This window comes from Bufo gargarizans, unplaced genomic scaffold (genome assembly GCF_014858855.1).
Source record: "Bufo gargarizans isolate SCDJY-AF-19 unplaced genomic scaffold, ASM1485885v1 original_scaffold_2196_pilon, whole genome shotgun sequence".
NCBI lineage: Eukaryota > Metazoa > Chordata > Amphibia > Anura > Bufonidae > Bufo > Bufo gargarizans.
Window position 1 is genome coordinate 380,837 of NW_025334682.1, and position 17,868 is coordinate 398,704.

Sequence of the window (17,868 nt, forward strand, 5' to 3'; positions counted from 1 at the left end):
TGATTAAGAAAATGTATCCGACAGGAGCCATAATCCCCCCAAGTGACATAAGCACCCCGAGAGACAGCAGCCCCGCATAGTGCCAGCAGCCCCCCACAATCCATTCAGAATGCATTGGGGCAGTACGGATCCGTTCGGGGCCGCTTGTGAGAGCCTTTTGAACGGAACTCACAAGCGGAGCCCCGAACGCTAGTGTGAAAGTAGCCTAATCTAATCGCCATCCACTTGGCTGCTTTTTTTTTTTTTCCCCCTCTGCTCTGGACTTGCAGGAGTGCACGGCATTATCATGATTTATAATGCTATGTGCCTCTGCTTGACCTTATTTCTACAAAATCCTACTGACAGCTTTATGTCACTATAACCAGTATAATGCTGTGCGCTCCTGCAAGTCCAGAGCAGAGGATCACACTCGCACACGGAGCGCGATTCCCGCAATGGACTCGCTCGTGTGAAACAGCCCTTAAACTTGACAGTATAATAGAGAAGACTCCTAAATGGTTTAGGACACTAAGAGTACGCATGCAAGTACTAAATACATATATATTTATTTCTATTTCTCTATCCGATATAAATATAGCAGTTATGAGGCGAGGTCTGGGTTATTCTTGCTGACTTTCTCTTCAAATACATAACTATTCCAGTGGGATTTTATTATAGGAAATGAATGGCCTTCAGGCAAGATTTGAAGGACAAATCCAGTCACTGCAAGAAAGCTTGGATGTTTCTAAGGCTGACATGCAATCTCTGACAGAAAAGAATAAGCTTCTAGGTATGTGGTAACTGTATAATTTGGCAAAATGACTGCTGTCACTACACTGAGTACTTACCTTGTGTTATTTAATTTTTCACTGCTGGATTGGATGTACCACAGGGAGCTGACTGGTCAGTATATCCCTTCCACCCAGTATATAACTCATGGTGACCAGAGGGGTGCCGCTGTTCTCGTCTGCACCATCCAACTAATTAGTTCAGTAGAAGCAGGTCGCGACTAACAGCTCCTAAAGCTAAGCTGTGCATATGACTTGTCTTCTAAAGGGTGGACTTAATAAACCCTCTCCAGAGTTACATACAGAAAATGAGAGGTTGCATATTTCTGTAATGGTTTGTGAATGGAATTAAGGTCGTATTCTGCAAAGTAGTCCCTGTTCCTCTTTCTATGGACAGCCACAGTAGGGAAATGTAGGAAGGTGATGCATGTGAATACAGGCAACTATCTTAAAAGTCTTTATCTTTGCTGCAGCTCACAGTCAGCAAGATGCCTCTATGCACAATGAATTCTTGAAGAAAGAGCTTGATCAAGCACAAGGTAACATGACAAAAAAATGTAAAGACTATCAACTTTGAATGCTTTTTTAGTATTGGGTATTCTACTTATTTTGGCTGCGTGTGTGTTTATTTATATTTTTTTATATTGACTGCCCTTTGACAGTATGTCTAGCTGGTCCTTATCTCTGCAAGGAGTTCCTGAAGGTCATTGCAGAGAGCAGCTGCACCCTAATAGTCAGACTGTAAGGCTCCCCATAGCAAAGGCATGTACTACTTCTGCCTTCTCCATTGCTGCTTACACAGCGCTCAATGAGTGCCTATGCAGCTGCTCCCTGTTCTGGTGCTAGCGATAATTTGATTAGTTGGGGACCAGGTGTCTGCATGAGATCCTGGGCCTTAGCAGACCTGATTAGCTCTGTAGTGATGCTTTACAGCATTGTGGTACCCCTCTAGGGACTGTATTCCCCTTACAACTGGGGCTAATATGTGAAACCATTGCAGAAGAAATCGGCAGAAAAAATAAGTTAAAGCTCCCCCCACACACAGGTCTTGTATGATCTTATCGGGGGTACACAAAGTTTAAATGGAAAAATACTTCACATGCCCCCGGAGATTACCCATAAATTCCCTATATCAAAGTGTCCTAAGATGATAATGAAAGGCCGACCTCCACTTTAATATAATACAGCGGAAGTCTGGTGTATAAAATTCTTACTAAGGCTAAGTTCTGCAATCTGTGGTAATGCTGATCTTGGGCATTTAATCCCTCAGATGCCATGGTCAGATGTGACCGCAGCAGTGTGCAAAACCTGCTGTGCTTCTGGGTGTGGAACAGCTCACTCACGGAGCAATCTGGGTAGCCATTTGTTGCCTGTTAGACTGTAGTCTGCTGATGCTCCAGGGCCTTTAACAGGTGTTCCAATGTAGGCCTGCAGGTGGCAGCACTACTCTGGAATATACTGTCAGTGGATTTATTTCCCTTAGGCCGAATGCACGCGGCCGAGTGCGGGCCGTGAAACACGGCCGTGTGCATTCGGCCTTATTATACAGACATGCCAATCTAGCGAATGCGTGATGTTAGGTCCTAAAAATAAACTTCTTTGGCATCACTGCAGGATTAAAGGTGTTTTTTTTTCCGTGGAGTGCGCCTCCGGTTCCTGTTGATCTGCTGCTCCCCTCTTGGTGTCAGAGTGAGTAACCTCTGTGTTCCCCTTACCTGATGGTTTGTTGGAGAAGATAAGGTGAAGAATCATACTTAGGACTGTTGCCGATTTTCCTTGCTCTCTCCCTTTGTTATTGTATATGACCTGCCTCTCTCCTCGTGTTCTCAGCTTCTTCCTCGATTTGTTACGTCTCCTCTTTGATGTTGTGGTGACTAACCTCCCCATGACTGCTGACTCCAACTAACCCTGACTGGAGATTGATAAAGTTGCTGTTGATCCTACTCTGATAGGCTGTTGGTGTTAATATCTTAGGAGAAAAAAAATAAAATAAAAAATGAGGTGCCTATAAGAAAGTGAACTATAGAGTTTAAAGCATAAGGTGGAGAGGGGGAAAGAAAAAAAAAAAAAGAAGAAAAAAAAAGAGGAGAAAGAGTATAAAGAAGAGTGGACAAAAAAAAAAAAAGGGGGGGGGGAGGGGAAAAAAAAAGAAAAAAAAAAGAAGAAAAGAAAACAAGAATAAACAAGAAGGGAGTGGAAAAAAAAAAAAGAGGGGGATAAGAAAAAGAAAAGAAAAGAAAAAGAAAAAAAAAAAAGAGAAAGAAGGAGAGCAAAGAAGAAAGGATATACACTTAAAAGGAGAGAAAGAGGCGGAATAAGGGGGAAGAAGGAAAAAAAGAAAAAAAAAAGAGGGAAAAAAAAAAAAAAAAGGGAATAAGACATGGGCCCAAAAGCTTTTAGGCGCTCGACTGATCTATCAGGTCAGAAACATGGGTCCAAAACTGCTGAACCAACAAAACTGGACCAGTTCCTGAGGTCTCCTAGGGTCAATACGAGGGGCGGACAAAAGGAATTTTTTGCAAAAAAAAATGATGACTCAGATATAACTGAGTTAGAAACACAAAAAGTCGCTAGATACCCCGAAGAAGAAGACGGTATAATGGGGGAAGTTATCCCTAATGACAATTCTTCTCCGCTAGAAGAAATACTCCTAGCGGTTAAACAGAACGGGGATTTAATACAGGCGGTCACAACCCAACTTGGGTTTATTCAAGTTGATGTGGGACTAATAAAAGATGATTTGTCAAAAATGCGAGACAGAGTCAACATCCTTGAAAGTTCCGTCACCCTTATACAGAATGAATCCAAAAAAATAAATACGGAAGTCTCCACATTTAAAGCAGAATATAATCTCTTGAAGAAAAAGGTAGCGGACCTTGAGGACAGGTCACGAAGATACAATGTGAGAATAATTGGGATTCCAGAGGGTGTGGAAGAGAAAAATCCAACCCAATTTGTACAGAAATTAATTCTTGAGAACTTTGGGAAAGAGTCATTTTCTCCTCTTTTTATGATTGAAAGAGCTCATCGGGTCCCAGGAGGAAAACCAATTCCAGGGAGACAACCTCGGACATTCCTTGCTAAGTTATTGACTACAGGGGACAGAGATATCCTCCTGAGAAGGGCGAGGGAATCCTCACCGGTTGTATATAACGGGATTAGATTGGCCTTTTTTCCCGATTTTTCGAAAGAAATGCAAGAAAAGAGACGCACATTTATGACTGTTAAAAAGAGGCTAAGAGAAAGGGATATTATATATTCTCTTATATTCCCGGCCAAATTGCGGATCGTTTTTGAGGATAAAACCCTTTTTTTTGACACCTCAGAAGAAGCCGCGGACTGGCTTGACCGAAATAATCGATAATTCAATTGGGTTATGATCTGGCGGGAATAACTAGTACTATAAGGGGCTTATACCCCTAAATGTAGTTTTCTTTGCTTCCTAATGGGGGTGGCTGAGTGGGGGGGAGTGTGGAGGGTTGGTCATAGGAAAGAAATCTACTACAATATGTGGTGGATTGCCTGTGGGAGGGGGGTGTCTGGGGTTGTGGTGCGTCAAAGTAGGTGTGGTTTCCCTTTTTTCAGTTTATTGTTTTTTTTCTTTTTTTTTCTCTTCTCCCTCTCTCCTGTTTCTCCATTTAACCATTGTTGATGACGATGATTAGAATTTTTGCTTGGAATGTACGTGGTTTGGGGGAAAGAGGTAAGAGACAAGCGGTTTTTGACCTGACTCAGGCCCATCTACCAGCAATAGTATGCCTGTTAGAGACCCACCTTACTGAGGACACCACTAGAGTGGTCGACAGGGGATGGGCTGCGCACACGTATCATTCTACCCTCTCCAATTACTCGAGAGGTGTTACGGTGTTGATACATAGACTTATTGACTTTGTTTGTGAGGCATCCTCTGTCGACCAACAGGGGAGATTTATTTTTTTATACTGTAGGTTAGGGGGAAAGCTATGTATTTTGGCCTTTGTCTATATCCCACCGCCATTTTCTTTTTCGGTTCTTAATTCTCTTTTATTATTCATGGATAAATGGCCAGAATGCCCAACATTGATTATTGGCGATTTGAACTGTGTCATTGATCCTTTACGTGACAGGGTTTCTATGAGTGCCGGGAGAGACAGTCCGGTCCAGGGGTCTCCCCTCGCACGGTTTTGCCTGGAGGCTGGATTTGAGGACGCTTGGGAACATCTGGGACAGGGGAAAAGGGTTTTTTCATGCTTTAGCAAAGCAGGTAAATCGTTGTCCAGAATAGATCTTGTATTGATAAATAGTAAATATGTGAAACTGATAAAACGAATGAAATATGAAACAAGGTCAATATCTGACCATTCTCCGCTATTACTTGAATTATGCTTATCTCAGGAAAGATATACACCAAAACTTTCCTTTAGACTAAACCCTTATTGGCTATCGGTTATAAAGACACATGAAATAATTCGAAATGAAATAGGCCGATTCTGGGATATTAACTATGGCTCAGCAAAAATTCAAGTGGTATGGGATACCTTTAAGGCGTACATGAGGGGATTGATGGTTAGCAATATCACGAACCTTAGAAGGGAATATGGAAAAAAACAGAAAAATCTAGAAAAACATGTAGTGTTGGCGACAGAATCCTTCCACATAAATAAGACGGAGAAGAATAGGGAAAATATGCAAAAAGCCACACAAATATATGCTAATTTTTTATTGGATAAGGCCCAACAGAACCTTTTTTTTAAAGGGCAAAAATATTTTACTGAGTCTGGGCGACCTGGTAAACTCCTCTCCAGAGTAATCTCCAATCAACAACCCAAAAAACATATAGACAAGGTTCGAGTGAGGGATGGTAGGATAGTCACTAGACAGGGCCCGGTGGAGAAGGCCTTTCTTGATTATTTTCTTGATCTGTATAAGGCTGATTCTAACATTACAGATGATAAGATAGATTTCTATCTAGATAGGATCAACTTTTCAACTATTACTGAGACGCAAAAGAAAGCACTAGAATTGGAGGTCTCAACTCAGGAACTTGAGGGAGCTATTAAACTATGTTCAGCTAATTCTACTCCTGGTTCAGACTGGCTTCCATATGAATTTTATAGTAAATATGTGGACTGTATTTTTCCTAGATTATTGGAGGTCTTTGCTGAATCAATGGAGGATGGGATGTTACCAGATTCAATGATGGAGGCTACAATAATACTAATTCCAAAAAAAGGCAAGGACCCTCTAGATTTAGAATCTTATAGACCAATTTCACTGCTTAATGCAGATGTAAAGCTTTTTGCGAGGGTCCTTGCTACAAGGCTTTCTAGGGTCATCTCCTCCGTTGTCCATCCGGATCAGAGCGGTTTTATTCAAAATAAGGGTACACATCATAATTTACATCGGCTCTTTTCTAATATCCAGGCCCCTGGGGGGACCGCCCGCTCCATCCTGTCATTGGATGCCTCCAAGGCCTTTGACAGGGTGGAGTGGCGTTTCCTCTGGAAGGTTCTTGCTAGGATGGGCTTTGGAGAGAGGTTTATACGCACTCTTAAGTTATTGTATAGATCCCCAAGGGCTAAATTGAGTCTTAATGGAAGTCTGAGTAGTAGTATCGATTTAAACAGAGGCACCCGTCAGGGTTGCCCATTATCTCCCTTATTATTCGATATGTATATCGAACCCCTTGCGATGGCCATCAGGCAGGACGATCAGGTTAAAGGATTTGGTACGCTAGGAACACAAGACCGTATCTCATTATATGCAGATGATGTTCTGTTTTTTATAGATCATACGGAAACTACTCTCCCTAGGATTATTCAAATGGTTAAAGTATTTGGTGAGGTGTCTGGTCTTCTTATAAACTGGGCCAAGACCAGTCTGCTCCCAATAGACCCCCTGCCACAGAAAGAGGTTCCTGTTACACAGTTGGATATTGTTGATACTTTTCAATACTTGGGTTTGACTATATCGCCTCGGGTCGAAATTTTTGTAGAACTTAATTTGATCCCCATAATGGTAAAGATTAGAGCTAAAATAGGAATCTGGCTGAAACTTCCCCTATCTAGAGCTGATCGAGTTTCACTAGTTAAAATGGTGATATTACCACAATTTCTTTATGTGCTCAGGAATACACCTATTTGGATACAAGACAAACATTTTAAACTTATGGAAAGAATAATTAATGATTTAATATGGGGAAGAAAGAGAGTTCGAATTAAGTTGGAATATTTGTATAAATCAGTGGAGTGCGGGGGTTTAAATCTCCCCTACTTTAAAGGGTATTTTATTGCAGCCCAGTTATTGATGTGCTATGAAGCAGAGAATAGTGCACTACTGGGGAAGTTGGTAACTAGTCACGCTCACAATAATATTTTCACCTTGTTGGAATCTGGCCTATTGAAGAGTTACGAGCAAGGCTACAGAGAGACTATAAAACTACTCCTTAAGGTGTGGGCTACAACTAGGACATGGTTGAAGGTTAAGGGTTCACTTACATTTACGCCTCTTTGGCATAATTTGTACTTACAAAGGCTGGATGAAATTGCAGCTGACACATTTTGGCAGAAGAATAAAATTTTATATATTTCACAGGTAGTTAAAGATAGAGAAATTAAACCCTTTATAGAAATGACACATAATATAAAAAATCTTTCATGGTTTAGGTATTTTCAATTGCGATCTGTATTATCTAGTTTGGATGATAAGCGGCTGTTGGATATAGATAATTCATCCTTTCTGAATGATTGGGTAGGGGGTACACTTTCTAGAATAAAAATTTCAAATATATATGTTATTATTGAAGGTACGGTTTAGTGATATACACTCACCAGGACAAAAAGCGTGGGAGGTGGACTGTCCGAATTTACAAATAGAAGGGTGGGAGAATATTTTTGGGAATTTATCTTTATTATCCCAGAACTTTAACCATGTTCTAATACAATTCTATATTTGCCACAGATTATATATTACTCCCCTATGGATGAATAAATGCGGGTTAAGAGACACGTCCAACTGTCCCAAATGTGACACTGTAGGAGCAGATTTTCTCCATATGATATGGACCTGTCCAGAACTTATAAATTACTGGAATGGTATCAATAATTGTATTATGTGTAAACTAAAAATTCGAATTCCTTTTGAACCACAAGTATTTGTTCTTAATGATCTTTCCAAACTAAAAAATCATAAGTATCAAAAGATCTTCCTGAGTAGAATACTGATGTTGGCTAGAGTTTTGATCAGTCGGACCTGGTTTGCCCGATCCATTCCAGACATAAATACATGGATAAATTTAATTGATAAGGTAAAGAACTACGAGAAAATTATATATAGACGGAGGGAAATTGAATACCAGTGGAGTAGGATATGGGGTGGTTGGAGGTCTGATTAGCTGAGGTCAAGTTGTTTTATATATAGGGGTCCTACTTTGACGCACCACAAATTGGGGGGGAGGGAGGGGAGGGTTTTCTAAATGTTATGAAAAGACGAGTTGAATATATTTATATTTATATATAATTAGTTGGGTCACTAAAAAAAAAAGGAGAAAAAAAAAAAAATTGTGTCTGCACAAGTTTGGACTACCTGACTCTTCAAAATTATCAGCAGGGGAGAGCTTTAAAAAGTCTAGGATTGTATTATTAAGTCTCTTCATATCTTGAAAATATATTTCTTTGAGATGTATTTACATAGAAGATACCAGTACCAAAGGAGCATCTGCCAAGTAAATGCTTCCATGTGAAAGAATATATTATTACCTGTTTCTGCTATGTTTTGTCAACTTCTTTATTTTAACGATAGGTCTATTAAAATAGGGAACATTAAATATTACAGTTTACATTTGATGGGGCAAATATAAAGATACAAAAGGATAAAATAATTTGCATAAGCCAACCTGGCTTTTGGGTTCCTCAACCTGTATGACTGCATGAGGCATTAAAAATAAATAAAAAAAAAGTGTTTCATATGGTACAAAAAAAAATAAAAAATATAACTCTCCTTAATTCACTTGCTCGCGCAGCTCTGCTTCTCTTCTTCTTTGCTGTGTGCAGGAATAGGACCTTTGATGTCACTGCGCTCCTCACATGATCTTTTACCATGGTGATGGACCATGTGATAAGCGTAGTGATGTCACCACAGGTCCTTTTTCCTGTGCACAGCAAAGATGAAGACAGAAGAGAAGCCGGGCTGCGCGAGTGGATTAAGGTGAGTTATATTATATATTTATTTTTTTAACCCCTCCAGCCCTATTGTACTATGCATTCTGTATTAAGAATGCTATTATATCATAAGGTAGAATAATAATGATCAGGTCCCCATCCCGATCATCTCCTAGCGTGAAAACCTCACCGCATCCGCACTTGCTTGCGATTTTCACGCAGCCCCATTCATTTCTATGGGGCCTGCGCTGTGTGGAAAACGCACAAAGAGGAGAATGCTGTGATTTTCACGCAATGCACAAGTGATGCATGGAAATCACTGCTTATGTGCACAGCCCCATAGAAATGAATGGGTCCGGATTCAGTGTGGGTGCAATGTGTTCACCTCACGCATCGCACCCGCGCGGAAATCCCACGTGGGCCTAAGTGAAATGAATCCTTGCATTCAGCTGGGCTAGCCCTGCAAGGCATTGTACCTGGGGAAGGTGGGGCTTATAGTGCCGATAGCATCTTATCTTTTTGCTTTTATGCAAGGTTGCTTATGGTCGGAGGAACTTTAAATATGATGCTTGTAACTCTGTTTTCAGTGATGTCATTTTACAAGCTGAAAACTACAAGCTGCTTATAGACCAAACTGAGGAGCGCTTAAAACAGACGGAGCTGGACAAAGTAAGCCAAAGGGACAACTTCAGGCAAAAAGAGGAGGAGTTATTAGCCAAGATGCAGGAACTGGAGGACAAGTACGTTGTACAACTGCAAGAAAAGGGTAAGTTCAGACAGTGTACTCAGAGACCTCCTTTGTCTCCAAGTCAGTGTGTTGACTTGTTTCTATACCTTGCAGCAAATCTCCTGCTTGAAAGCAACTCCAGAGAGAACAGTTTATGTGAAGAATTGGAAGCCTTAAAGCAGGAAGTGAGCCAAGGAGATGGCCAGCTTCAGACCTTACAAAAAAGAGAGGAAGAGCTGAAAGTGCTCCTGCAGAAAGAACTGGTAAGCCTGAAGTCTGGTCGTTCCATTTCAATGACCTCTACCTCTGACCGTATTGAACATTGTCCTTGAACACTATTATCCTTTTTACCTTAGGAGACCTCCAGTGCACTTAAGCTGGAACTGCAGAAAGTGCAAGAAGAAACCATGACCGAGAGGAGTCTTCTGGAAGAAGAGCTAGAGGGGGCACTGGATGAGCTAGATAGACTACAACAACAGGAGGAAGAGGCAGAGCGAATGATACTCCAACTAGAGAAGGTGAACAAGGCGAGGGCCAAGGAGCTGGCTCGTCTAGAAGAAACTTTAAAAGGGTGAGCTGTACAATTACATATGTAAATGTCAGGCAAGTGTGTATGTAGGTTGGAAGGAATAGCTGACAGCTGAATAAGTATTGGGTGTGTGAATCATTGATGGTTCCTTTGTGCTGATTCATGATGATCTTTTTCCACTGAAAGCCCTCCTACATAAACGTTTTTAAGGGAACCTGTCACCTCCTAAACACCCCAAGCCGGCGGCAGTACATGAAAGTAGCCAGCAGCATGTTTGTAACGATCCTTTACTTCCTGCAGGCAGATGAAGCAAAAGCTGTAAAAACATTCTTTAACCCCCTGCCGACGCGCTTCTCTAGTCAGGTTTGCAGTCACGGAGGCAGCGGCCTCCTTGCTTTGTCACTGTAACCACGCCCCCTTCCCTACGCCTTCGCTGTGATTGACAGCGCTATTGCACGACAGTTCAGCTAGCTTTGCTAAACTGCCGGCTGTCAGAGGTGACAGGTTCCCTTTAAATACCCTGACCTGAATCTGCAACTCCTGCTCTGATGCCTAACATTAAAGGGTGGGCTTAATTATTATTTTTTTTTCCTGAAAAGCCAAATGTGTGCTAACCCTGTGGTGTCTTCACTGTCATCACATCAAACTGTTGCACTTTCTCTCCACCGCCTTTAGAGGTTGTCTGTTCCCAAAATCAAAATTATTTGTGCTCCTAACAACCCTCTCCATGCCTACATATGCCCTCAAAGCACATCCAAACAAATCTGTCAAATCTAATCCTATCCTGTGATACAGCCTGCTGAGCTGTATATCTAATCCCATTTTGTATGATACAGCCTGCTCAGCTGTGTATCTAAATCCTTAGCAAACCACCGTATCCATTTTGTGGTCTGCGAGATGCAGATCCACTAAATAAGGATACTGTCTGTGTGCGACCTGCTTTTTTTTTTTTTTTTTTTTTTTTTTGTCTTATTGATTTCTATGGATTTCAGGTCTGCATTATGAGGACCAGAATTGGATTTTTTTTTTTTTTTTTTTTTTGCAGAACTGACATATGGATGTGGAAAGCACATGGACTTCAGTGTGCTTTCCACATCTGTATATCAGTACAGCAAAAGATAGAACCTGTCTTATTCTGGTCCTCATAATGCAGATCTAAAACCCATAGAACTCAATGGCTCTGGAAAGAAAATGCCCATCTCACATGGGCAGCATCCTTATTTAGCAGATCTGCTACTTTGAGAAAGCAAAACGGATATGGTCCTGTGCATGAGTCCTAAGCCTATCTTTTTGGGTCCTGACTGCTGAAGGCTTTATCTTGGGCCATCATGTGTGATACACGTGAGAGAAGTCACCACATTTACCAGGCCGACTGCGCTCTTCTGACCAAACTGACAATATAACAGTAGCTCTTATCTGGTCAAGGGAGCCGAGGTTGGCCTGGAAGTTGTGACTGACACATGGACTAAGACATGGATTCCTGGGCGGATCAGTGGTTTGCATGATCCCTATTATTCATACGGAGCTGCTATAACTGCGTCGTCCAGTGTCCCCTTTCACATGCACAGCATATGGCTACTTTCAAACTTCGTGGTTCCAATGCATTGAGTAGATGCAAATCCACTCAGAATGCCTCAGTCTGGCACCGTTTGACCTCTGTTCCGCTCAGCAGGCGGACACCCGAATGCAGCTTGCAGCTAACTTGTGCCAAAAAAAAAAAAACTTCTATGAACTCGCCATGCCCCTCACGGACTACCTTGGGGTGTCTTCTTTCCAAAATGGGGTCACATGTGGGGTGTTTATACTGCCCTGGCATTTTAGGGGCCCTAAAGCGTGAGAATCCAAATGCCCCTTTGCACACCTAGGCTGCAAAAGTGTCATGCATGTGGTATCGCCGTACTCAGGAGAAGTAGGGCAATGTGTGTTATTTTTTTTGTTTTTTTATTATTATACATATACCCATGCTGGGTGAGCTAAATATCTCTGTAAAATGGCAACTTTGTATAAAAAAAAAAATTATGGGAAAAGTTGTCTTTTTACAGAGATTTCTCGCCCAGCATGAGTATATGTAAAAATACACCTCAAAATACATTGCCCTACTTCTGAGTACGGCGATACCACATGTGACACTTTTTTGCAGCCTAGGTGCGCAAAGGGGCCCAAATTCTAAAGAGCACCTTTAGGATTTCACAGGGCATTTTTTACGCATTTGGATTCCAAACTACTTCTCTCGCTTTAGATCCCCTAAAATGCCAGGGCAGTATAAATACCCCACAAGTGACCCCATTTTGGAAAGAAGACACCCCAAGGTATTCAGTGAGGGGTATGGTGAGTGACATGTAGAACAATAAATTTAGAGAAATTTATATAGAAATGTAGTTTTAATTGAAAAATGTTTCAAATTTAACAAAGTGAAAAATTTTATTTTTTGCAAAAATTTCGGTAAATTTGGATATAAAAGGTTTAAATGTCAGCAGCAATGAAATACCACCAAATGAAAGCTCTTGGTGAGAAGAAAAGGAGGTAAAATTCATTTGGGTGGTAAGTTGTATGACCGAGCGATAAACGGTGAAAGTAGTGTAGTGCAGAATTGTAAAAAGTGGTCTGGTCATTAAGGGGGTTTAAGCTAGGGGAGCTGAGGTGGTTAACCTGCTCCGGACCGCCGTACGCAGGATTGCGTCCTGCCGGCGGCCCTGCTCTTCTGGGTGGACGCTTTTACGCGTCCTTCCGCAAGAGCAGAGATTTCCTGTGAACGCACGCAGGCGCGCGCGCTCACAGGAACGGAAGGTAAGAGTGGATCTCCAGCCTGCCAGCGGCGATCGTTCGCTGGCAGGCTGGAGATGTTTTTTTTTTTAAACCCCTAACGGGTATATTAGACGCTGTTTTGATAACAGCGTCTAATATACCTGCTACCTGGTCCTCTGGTGGTCCCTTTTGTTTGGATCGACCACCAGAGGACACAGGTAGCTCAGTAAAGTAACACAAAACACTACACTACACCCCCCCCCCCTCCGTCACTTATTAACCCTTTATGAACCACTGATCACCCCATACAGACTCCCTGATCACCCCCCTGTCATTGATCACCCCCCTGTCAGGCTTCGTTCAGACGTCCGTATGATTTTTACAGATCCACTGATACATGGATCGGATCTGCAAAACGCATACGGACGTCTGAATGGAGCCTTACAGGGGGGTGATCACCCATATACACTCCCTGATCACCCCCCTGTCATTGATCACCCCCTGTAAGGCTCCATTCAGACATTTTTTTTGGCCCAAGTTAGCGGAAATATTTATTATTTTTTTTTTCTTACAAAGTCTCATGTTCCACTAACTTGTGTCCAAAAAATAAAATCTCACATGAACTCACCATACCCCTCACGGAATCCAAATGCGTAACATTTTTTAGACCTTTATATTCCAGACAACTTCTCACGCTTTAGGGCCCCTAAAAAGCCAGGGCAGTATAAATACCCCACATGTGACCCCATTTCGGAAAGAAGACACCCCAAGGTATTCCGTGAGAGGCATATTGAGTCCATGAAAGATTGAAATTTTTGTCCCAAGTTATCGGAAAGTGAGACTTTGTGAAAAAAAAAAATCAATTTCCGCTAACTTATGCAACAAAAAAGGAATTTGGGCCGCTTTGCGCATCTAGGCTGCAAAAAAGTGTCACACATCTGGTATCGCCGTACTCAGGAGAAGTTGAGGAATGTGTTTTGGGGTGTCATTTTACATATACCCATGCTGGGTGAGATAAATATCTTGGTCAAATGCCAACTTTGTATAAAAAAATGGGAAAAGTTGTCATTTGCCGAGATATTTCTCACCCAGCATGGGTATATGTAAAATGACACCCCAAAACACATTGCCCAACTTCTCCTGAGTACAGCGATACCAGATGTGTGACACTTTTTTGCAGCCTAGGTGGGCAAAGGGGCCCACATTCCAAAGTGCACCTTTCGGATTTCACCGGTCATTTTTTACAGATTTCGATTGCAAACTACTTCTCACACATATGGGCCCCTAAATTGCCAGGGCAGTATAACTACGCCACAAGTGACCCCATTTTGGAAAGACACCCCAAGGTATTCCGTGAGGGGCATGGCAAGTTCCTAGAATTTTTAATTTTTTGTCGCAAGTTAGTGGAATATGAGACTTTGTAAGGAGAAAAGAAAAAAAAAAAAAAAAAAATCATTTTCCGCTAACTTGTGACAAAAAATAAAAAATTCTATGAACTCACTATGCCCATCAGCGAATACCTTAGGGTGTCTACTTTCCGAAATGGGGTCATTTGTGGGGTTTTTCTACTGTCTGGGCATTGTAGAACCTCAGGAAACATGACAGGTGCTCAGAAAGTCAGAGCTGCTTCAAAAAGCGGAAATTAAAATTTCTCGCCCAGTTTCCTTGGGGGACACAGAAGACCTTGGGTATAGCTCATCTCCATAGGAGGCGTGACACTAAGTGAAGACTGTTAAGCCCCTCCTCCACAGCTATACCCTCAGCCTGGAGAGAGAGACTGCCAGTTTTTGCTTAGTGTCCAAGGAGGCAAGACACTCCCTGCTCTGCAGGGCTGGTTTTCTCCTTTTCTTTAACTTTTTGATTTTTACTTTTTTTTCTTTTTGTTCCAGATCATCAGGGACAACAGAGACGCACTAGACCTCTCTGTTTCTCCCGGGGTTGAGCTACGCCAGTGCCGGTCATCCGCACTGCTGCCTCCCCCACAGAAGGCAAGGTGGACCAGGGCAGCCCTGCTCCCCTGCATCCCGCCAGCGCAAGGGTCGCCCGCACGCCAAGTCCCTCGCCAGCGTCCTGCCACTACGGTGCCAGTAGCTGAAGGGGCGACCCTGCTGGAACGGACCGAGGGTGAAGACGGCTGTGGTAAGAGAGAGGCTTCTCCAGCCCTACGTCCCCCTCCCTGGCCTCCTGCGTGCTGGACTCCCATGCTGGTCCCGGCTGGACCTACGCTGACCCCTGGGTGCCGTAGGTGAACAGCCATGTTTCTGACTCCTGGGCTGTCGCTCAGATCTAGCTGTTGCCCAATGATTATATAGCCCCACACCACCACCATACTGGTGGCCGCAGGGCGACAATACAATGCCCCTCCATAGGAGATTGCACAGGGGTGAGCATGGCATTGCTGTGGAGGAATATAGGGCCAGAAACCTGCTCCTAGCTGCCCCTAACATGGGGTTATGTCGACCCCCCCCCCCCTTGCCGGTCGCAGTTCAGTACAGGGGGCCCGCGCTAGCTGCCCCTGTCTCTCCTCTACGGGGGCCTGTCCATTGGGGCAGGGGGTGCAGTGCTGGACTTCAGGGTCTCCCTCCTTACCGGTGTGCTGGGCCAAAGGGCCGCTCCAGACGCTGCCGGACGCAGGACCTCGCGGCCTGCATGTGAAACGCGATGCTCCGACAGGCCCCGGCCGACTGCTGATGCATCCGGTCGGCCGGGTGCCGTAATCTTTGACCCAGGCTTTGGCCTGCTGTTCCGGTCCTCTGTTTCTGCCGGCCCGCGGGGTGGGCACCCGCGGCCGTTGGTACATGGGTCAGCCGGCTCCCTCCAGGTCCCGGCTCACCGTCGTTGCCTCTTGACCGGCCGGGTGCCGCAGAAATCTAGGCCCCGGCTTCGGGACCTACTAGGCCGCAACATCCCGGCCTCGGTTGGAGGGGGCGGGAACGTCTCGCGGCGCGAATTCTTCCCGCCCGCACGTCCCCCGCCCTCCAAGGGATCGCAGCGCCGCCCCCCTGGTCGGATCTTTGTTAACCTGTTGGGTGCCGGCCATCTCCAAGGGCCGGCTCCCATCTGGAGGACCCCCTCTATGTTCTAGTGGGCTTCCTAATAAGCCTGTACAAGGCTGTGTCCCTGTATGGTGGCCCCTTTTCTTGCCTCAAGAGTGGCTGTGTTTTAAAAAAAAAAAGAAAAAAAAAAGAGGACTTCCATGGCGGAGTTACTATATAACGGAATGGCTGCGCAGGACGCTGCAGCATGATACAGTAGTGCTGGCTGCATGCTGTGCCCCCCTTCCGTAGGTGGCATGTCGCGCTCCCCGGCTGCGGTGCTGGCCGGCTGCAAGTCTCCTTTTTAGGCGGACCATTGCCATCTCCCGGGATACGGCGCTAGCCGAGTGTAGGCGCCCCTCTTCCGCCCGTTCTATGGCAGGACGTCACCTTCCAGTATGGTGCTGGCCATGGGCATGAACCCCTTCCTAAGTGGAATTCTGCGCTCTCTGGCCGCAGGCTGGCCATGTGCATAACCCCCTTCTATAGGTGGAATACTACATTCACCGGATCGGTGCTGACCATGGCACGACACCCCCCTTCCTTAGGGGAACGCTGCACTCACTGGATTTACTGCTGGACAGGTGCATGACCCCCTTTCGGGGCGGAATAATTGCACTCTCACCGGATTCGGTGCTGGCCATGTGCACGACCCCCCTCCTTAGGGGAACGCGGCACTCTCACTGGATTCCCTGCCGGCCATGTGTGTAACCCCCTTCTTAGGCGGAACGCTGCACTCTCACTGGGTTCGCTGTCGGCCATGTGTATGAACCCTTCTATAGGAGGAATTCCAATTTCTCGTCAGATGCGGTGCTGGCCATGTGCACGTCCCCCTTCCATAAGCGGAACACTGCACTCTTACTGGATTTACTGCCGGCCATGTGCATGACTCCCTTTCATAAGCGGAATGCTGCACTCTTATTGGTTTTTGCTGCCGGCCTTGGGCATGCCTCCTTCTCTCAGGAGGCATACATACACTCTTACTGGCTTCTCTCGCGGTAGGTTGCTGGCCACGTGCCTGACCCTCTTCCATGGTTGGGTGCTTGCACTCTCACCGGATCCGCTGCCGGCTATATGCATGGCCCCCTTCCGTGGGCGGTGTTCCGCACTCTCGCTGGATTGCTGCCGGCGTGGCCATGCCTCCTCTCCTCAGGCGACATTCATGCACTTTCTCTGACTGGGTGTCATTGTGCCAGCACGTTTCCGGCCAGGTGCATGACCCCCATCCATGGCGGATGCTCGCGCTCTCCTGGGATGCCATGTGCACCCTCCCCCCTTTTTGGGAGGCTCACTGCACTTTCACCAAATACGTTGCGGGCCGTGAGCATGGCTCTAACAGGGGTGCGCTGCTTGCACTCCCTTTAGAAATGGTGCTGGCCTTGTGCATGACCACTTCTCATTCCATGGGCGAAAATTTGTACGCTCACGAGATTCACGGCTGTCCTTGTGTATGCTGTACTGGACGTTCCCCCTTCTTGGGCGGAGTAGTTGCACTCTCACGAAATTCGGTGTTGGGTGGATTATTGCACAATCATTTAATGCTAGGATAATCAGGTGCATGCCCCCCTTTTCAGGGCCTTTGCACTCTTGCCATCTGCAGAGTTGCCAGGTACCTTCCCCCCCCCCCCCTTTTTTTTTTATCCGGGCGGGCTACTTGCGTTCCTTCGCATGCCGGTACTGGTCTTGTGCATAGCTCCTTTTCAGGTTGCACTTTACACTTCCGTGGATACTGTGGGACGCTGTGGCTGTGCGCTCTGTGCGTTGTTTGGGCCGTGTATGCCTTCTCCTCCCGTGGGTGGGTTGGCCTTCTCGCTGCCTGCAGGGTTGCTAGTACGTATGCCTCCCTTCTTCCTGCGACATACGTTTTCTCTCTGGGGTGGGGTTGCTTGTCGCAAGCTTTGCACTCTTCTCTGAGGAGATCTTTTGT

The 17,868-nt window shown here is 44.8% G+C and overlaps 1 protein-coding gene across 1 annotated transcript; it reads left to right on the plus strand.

Annotated features, from left to right (window-relative positions):
• Positions 1–655: 655 nt before the first annotated feature.
• LOC122924069 (hyaluronan mediated motility receptor-like) lies at positions 656–11,018 on the plus strand. Its single transcript, XM_044274986.1, has 6 exons — positions 656–769; positions 1,241–1,306; positions 2,382–2,456; positions 9,493–9,671; positions 9,747–9,895; positions 9,989–11,018. The coding sequence occupies exons 4-6, from the start codon at positions 9,626–9,628 to the stop codon at positions 10,205–10,207; spliced, it is 414 nt and encodes a 137-aa protein (XP_044130921.1). The 5' UTR covers positions 656–769; positions 1,241–1,306; positions 2,382–2,456; positions 9,493–9,625; the 3' UTR covers positions 10,208–11,018.
• Positions 11,019–17,868: the final 6,850 nt, after the last annotated feature.

Bases quoted from the DNA above. Each gene is read 5' to 3' on its own strand.
- LOC122924069 (XM_044274986.1), top strand. From the start codon at position 9,626: ATGCAGGAACTGGAGGACAAGTACGTTGTACAACTGCAAGAAAAGG. The intron at 9,672-9,746 runs GTAAGTTCAGAC...TATACCTTGCAG, and splicing joins TGTACAACTGCAAGAAAAGG to CAAATCTCCTGCTTGAAAGC. The intron at 9,896-9,988 runs GTAAGCCTGAAG...TTTTTACCTTAG, and splicing joins TGCTCCTGCAGAAAGAACTG to GAGACCTCCAGTGCACTTAA.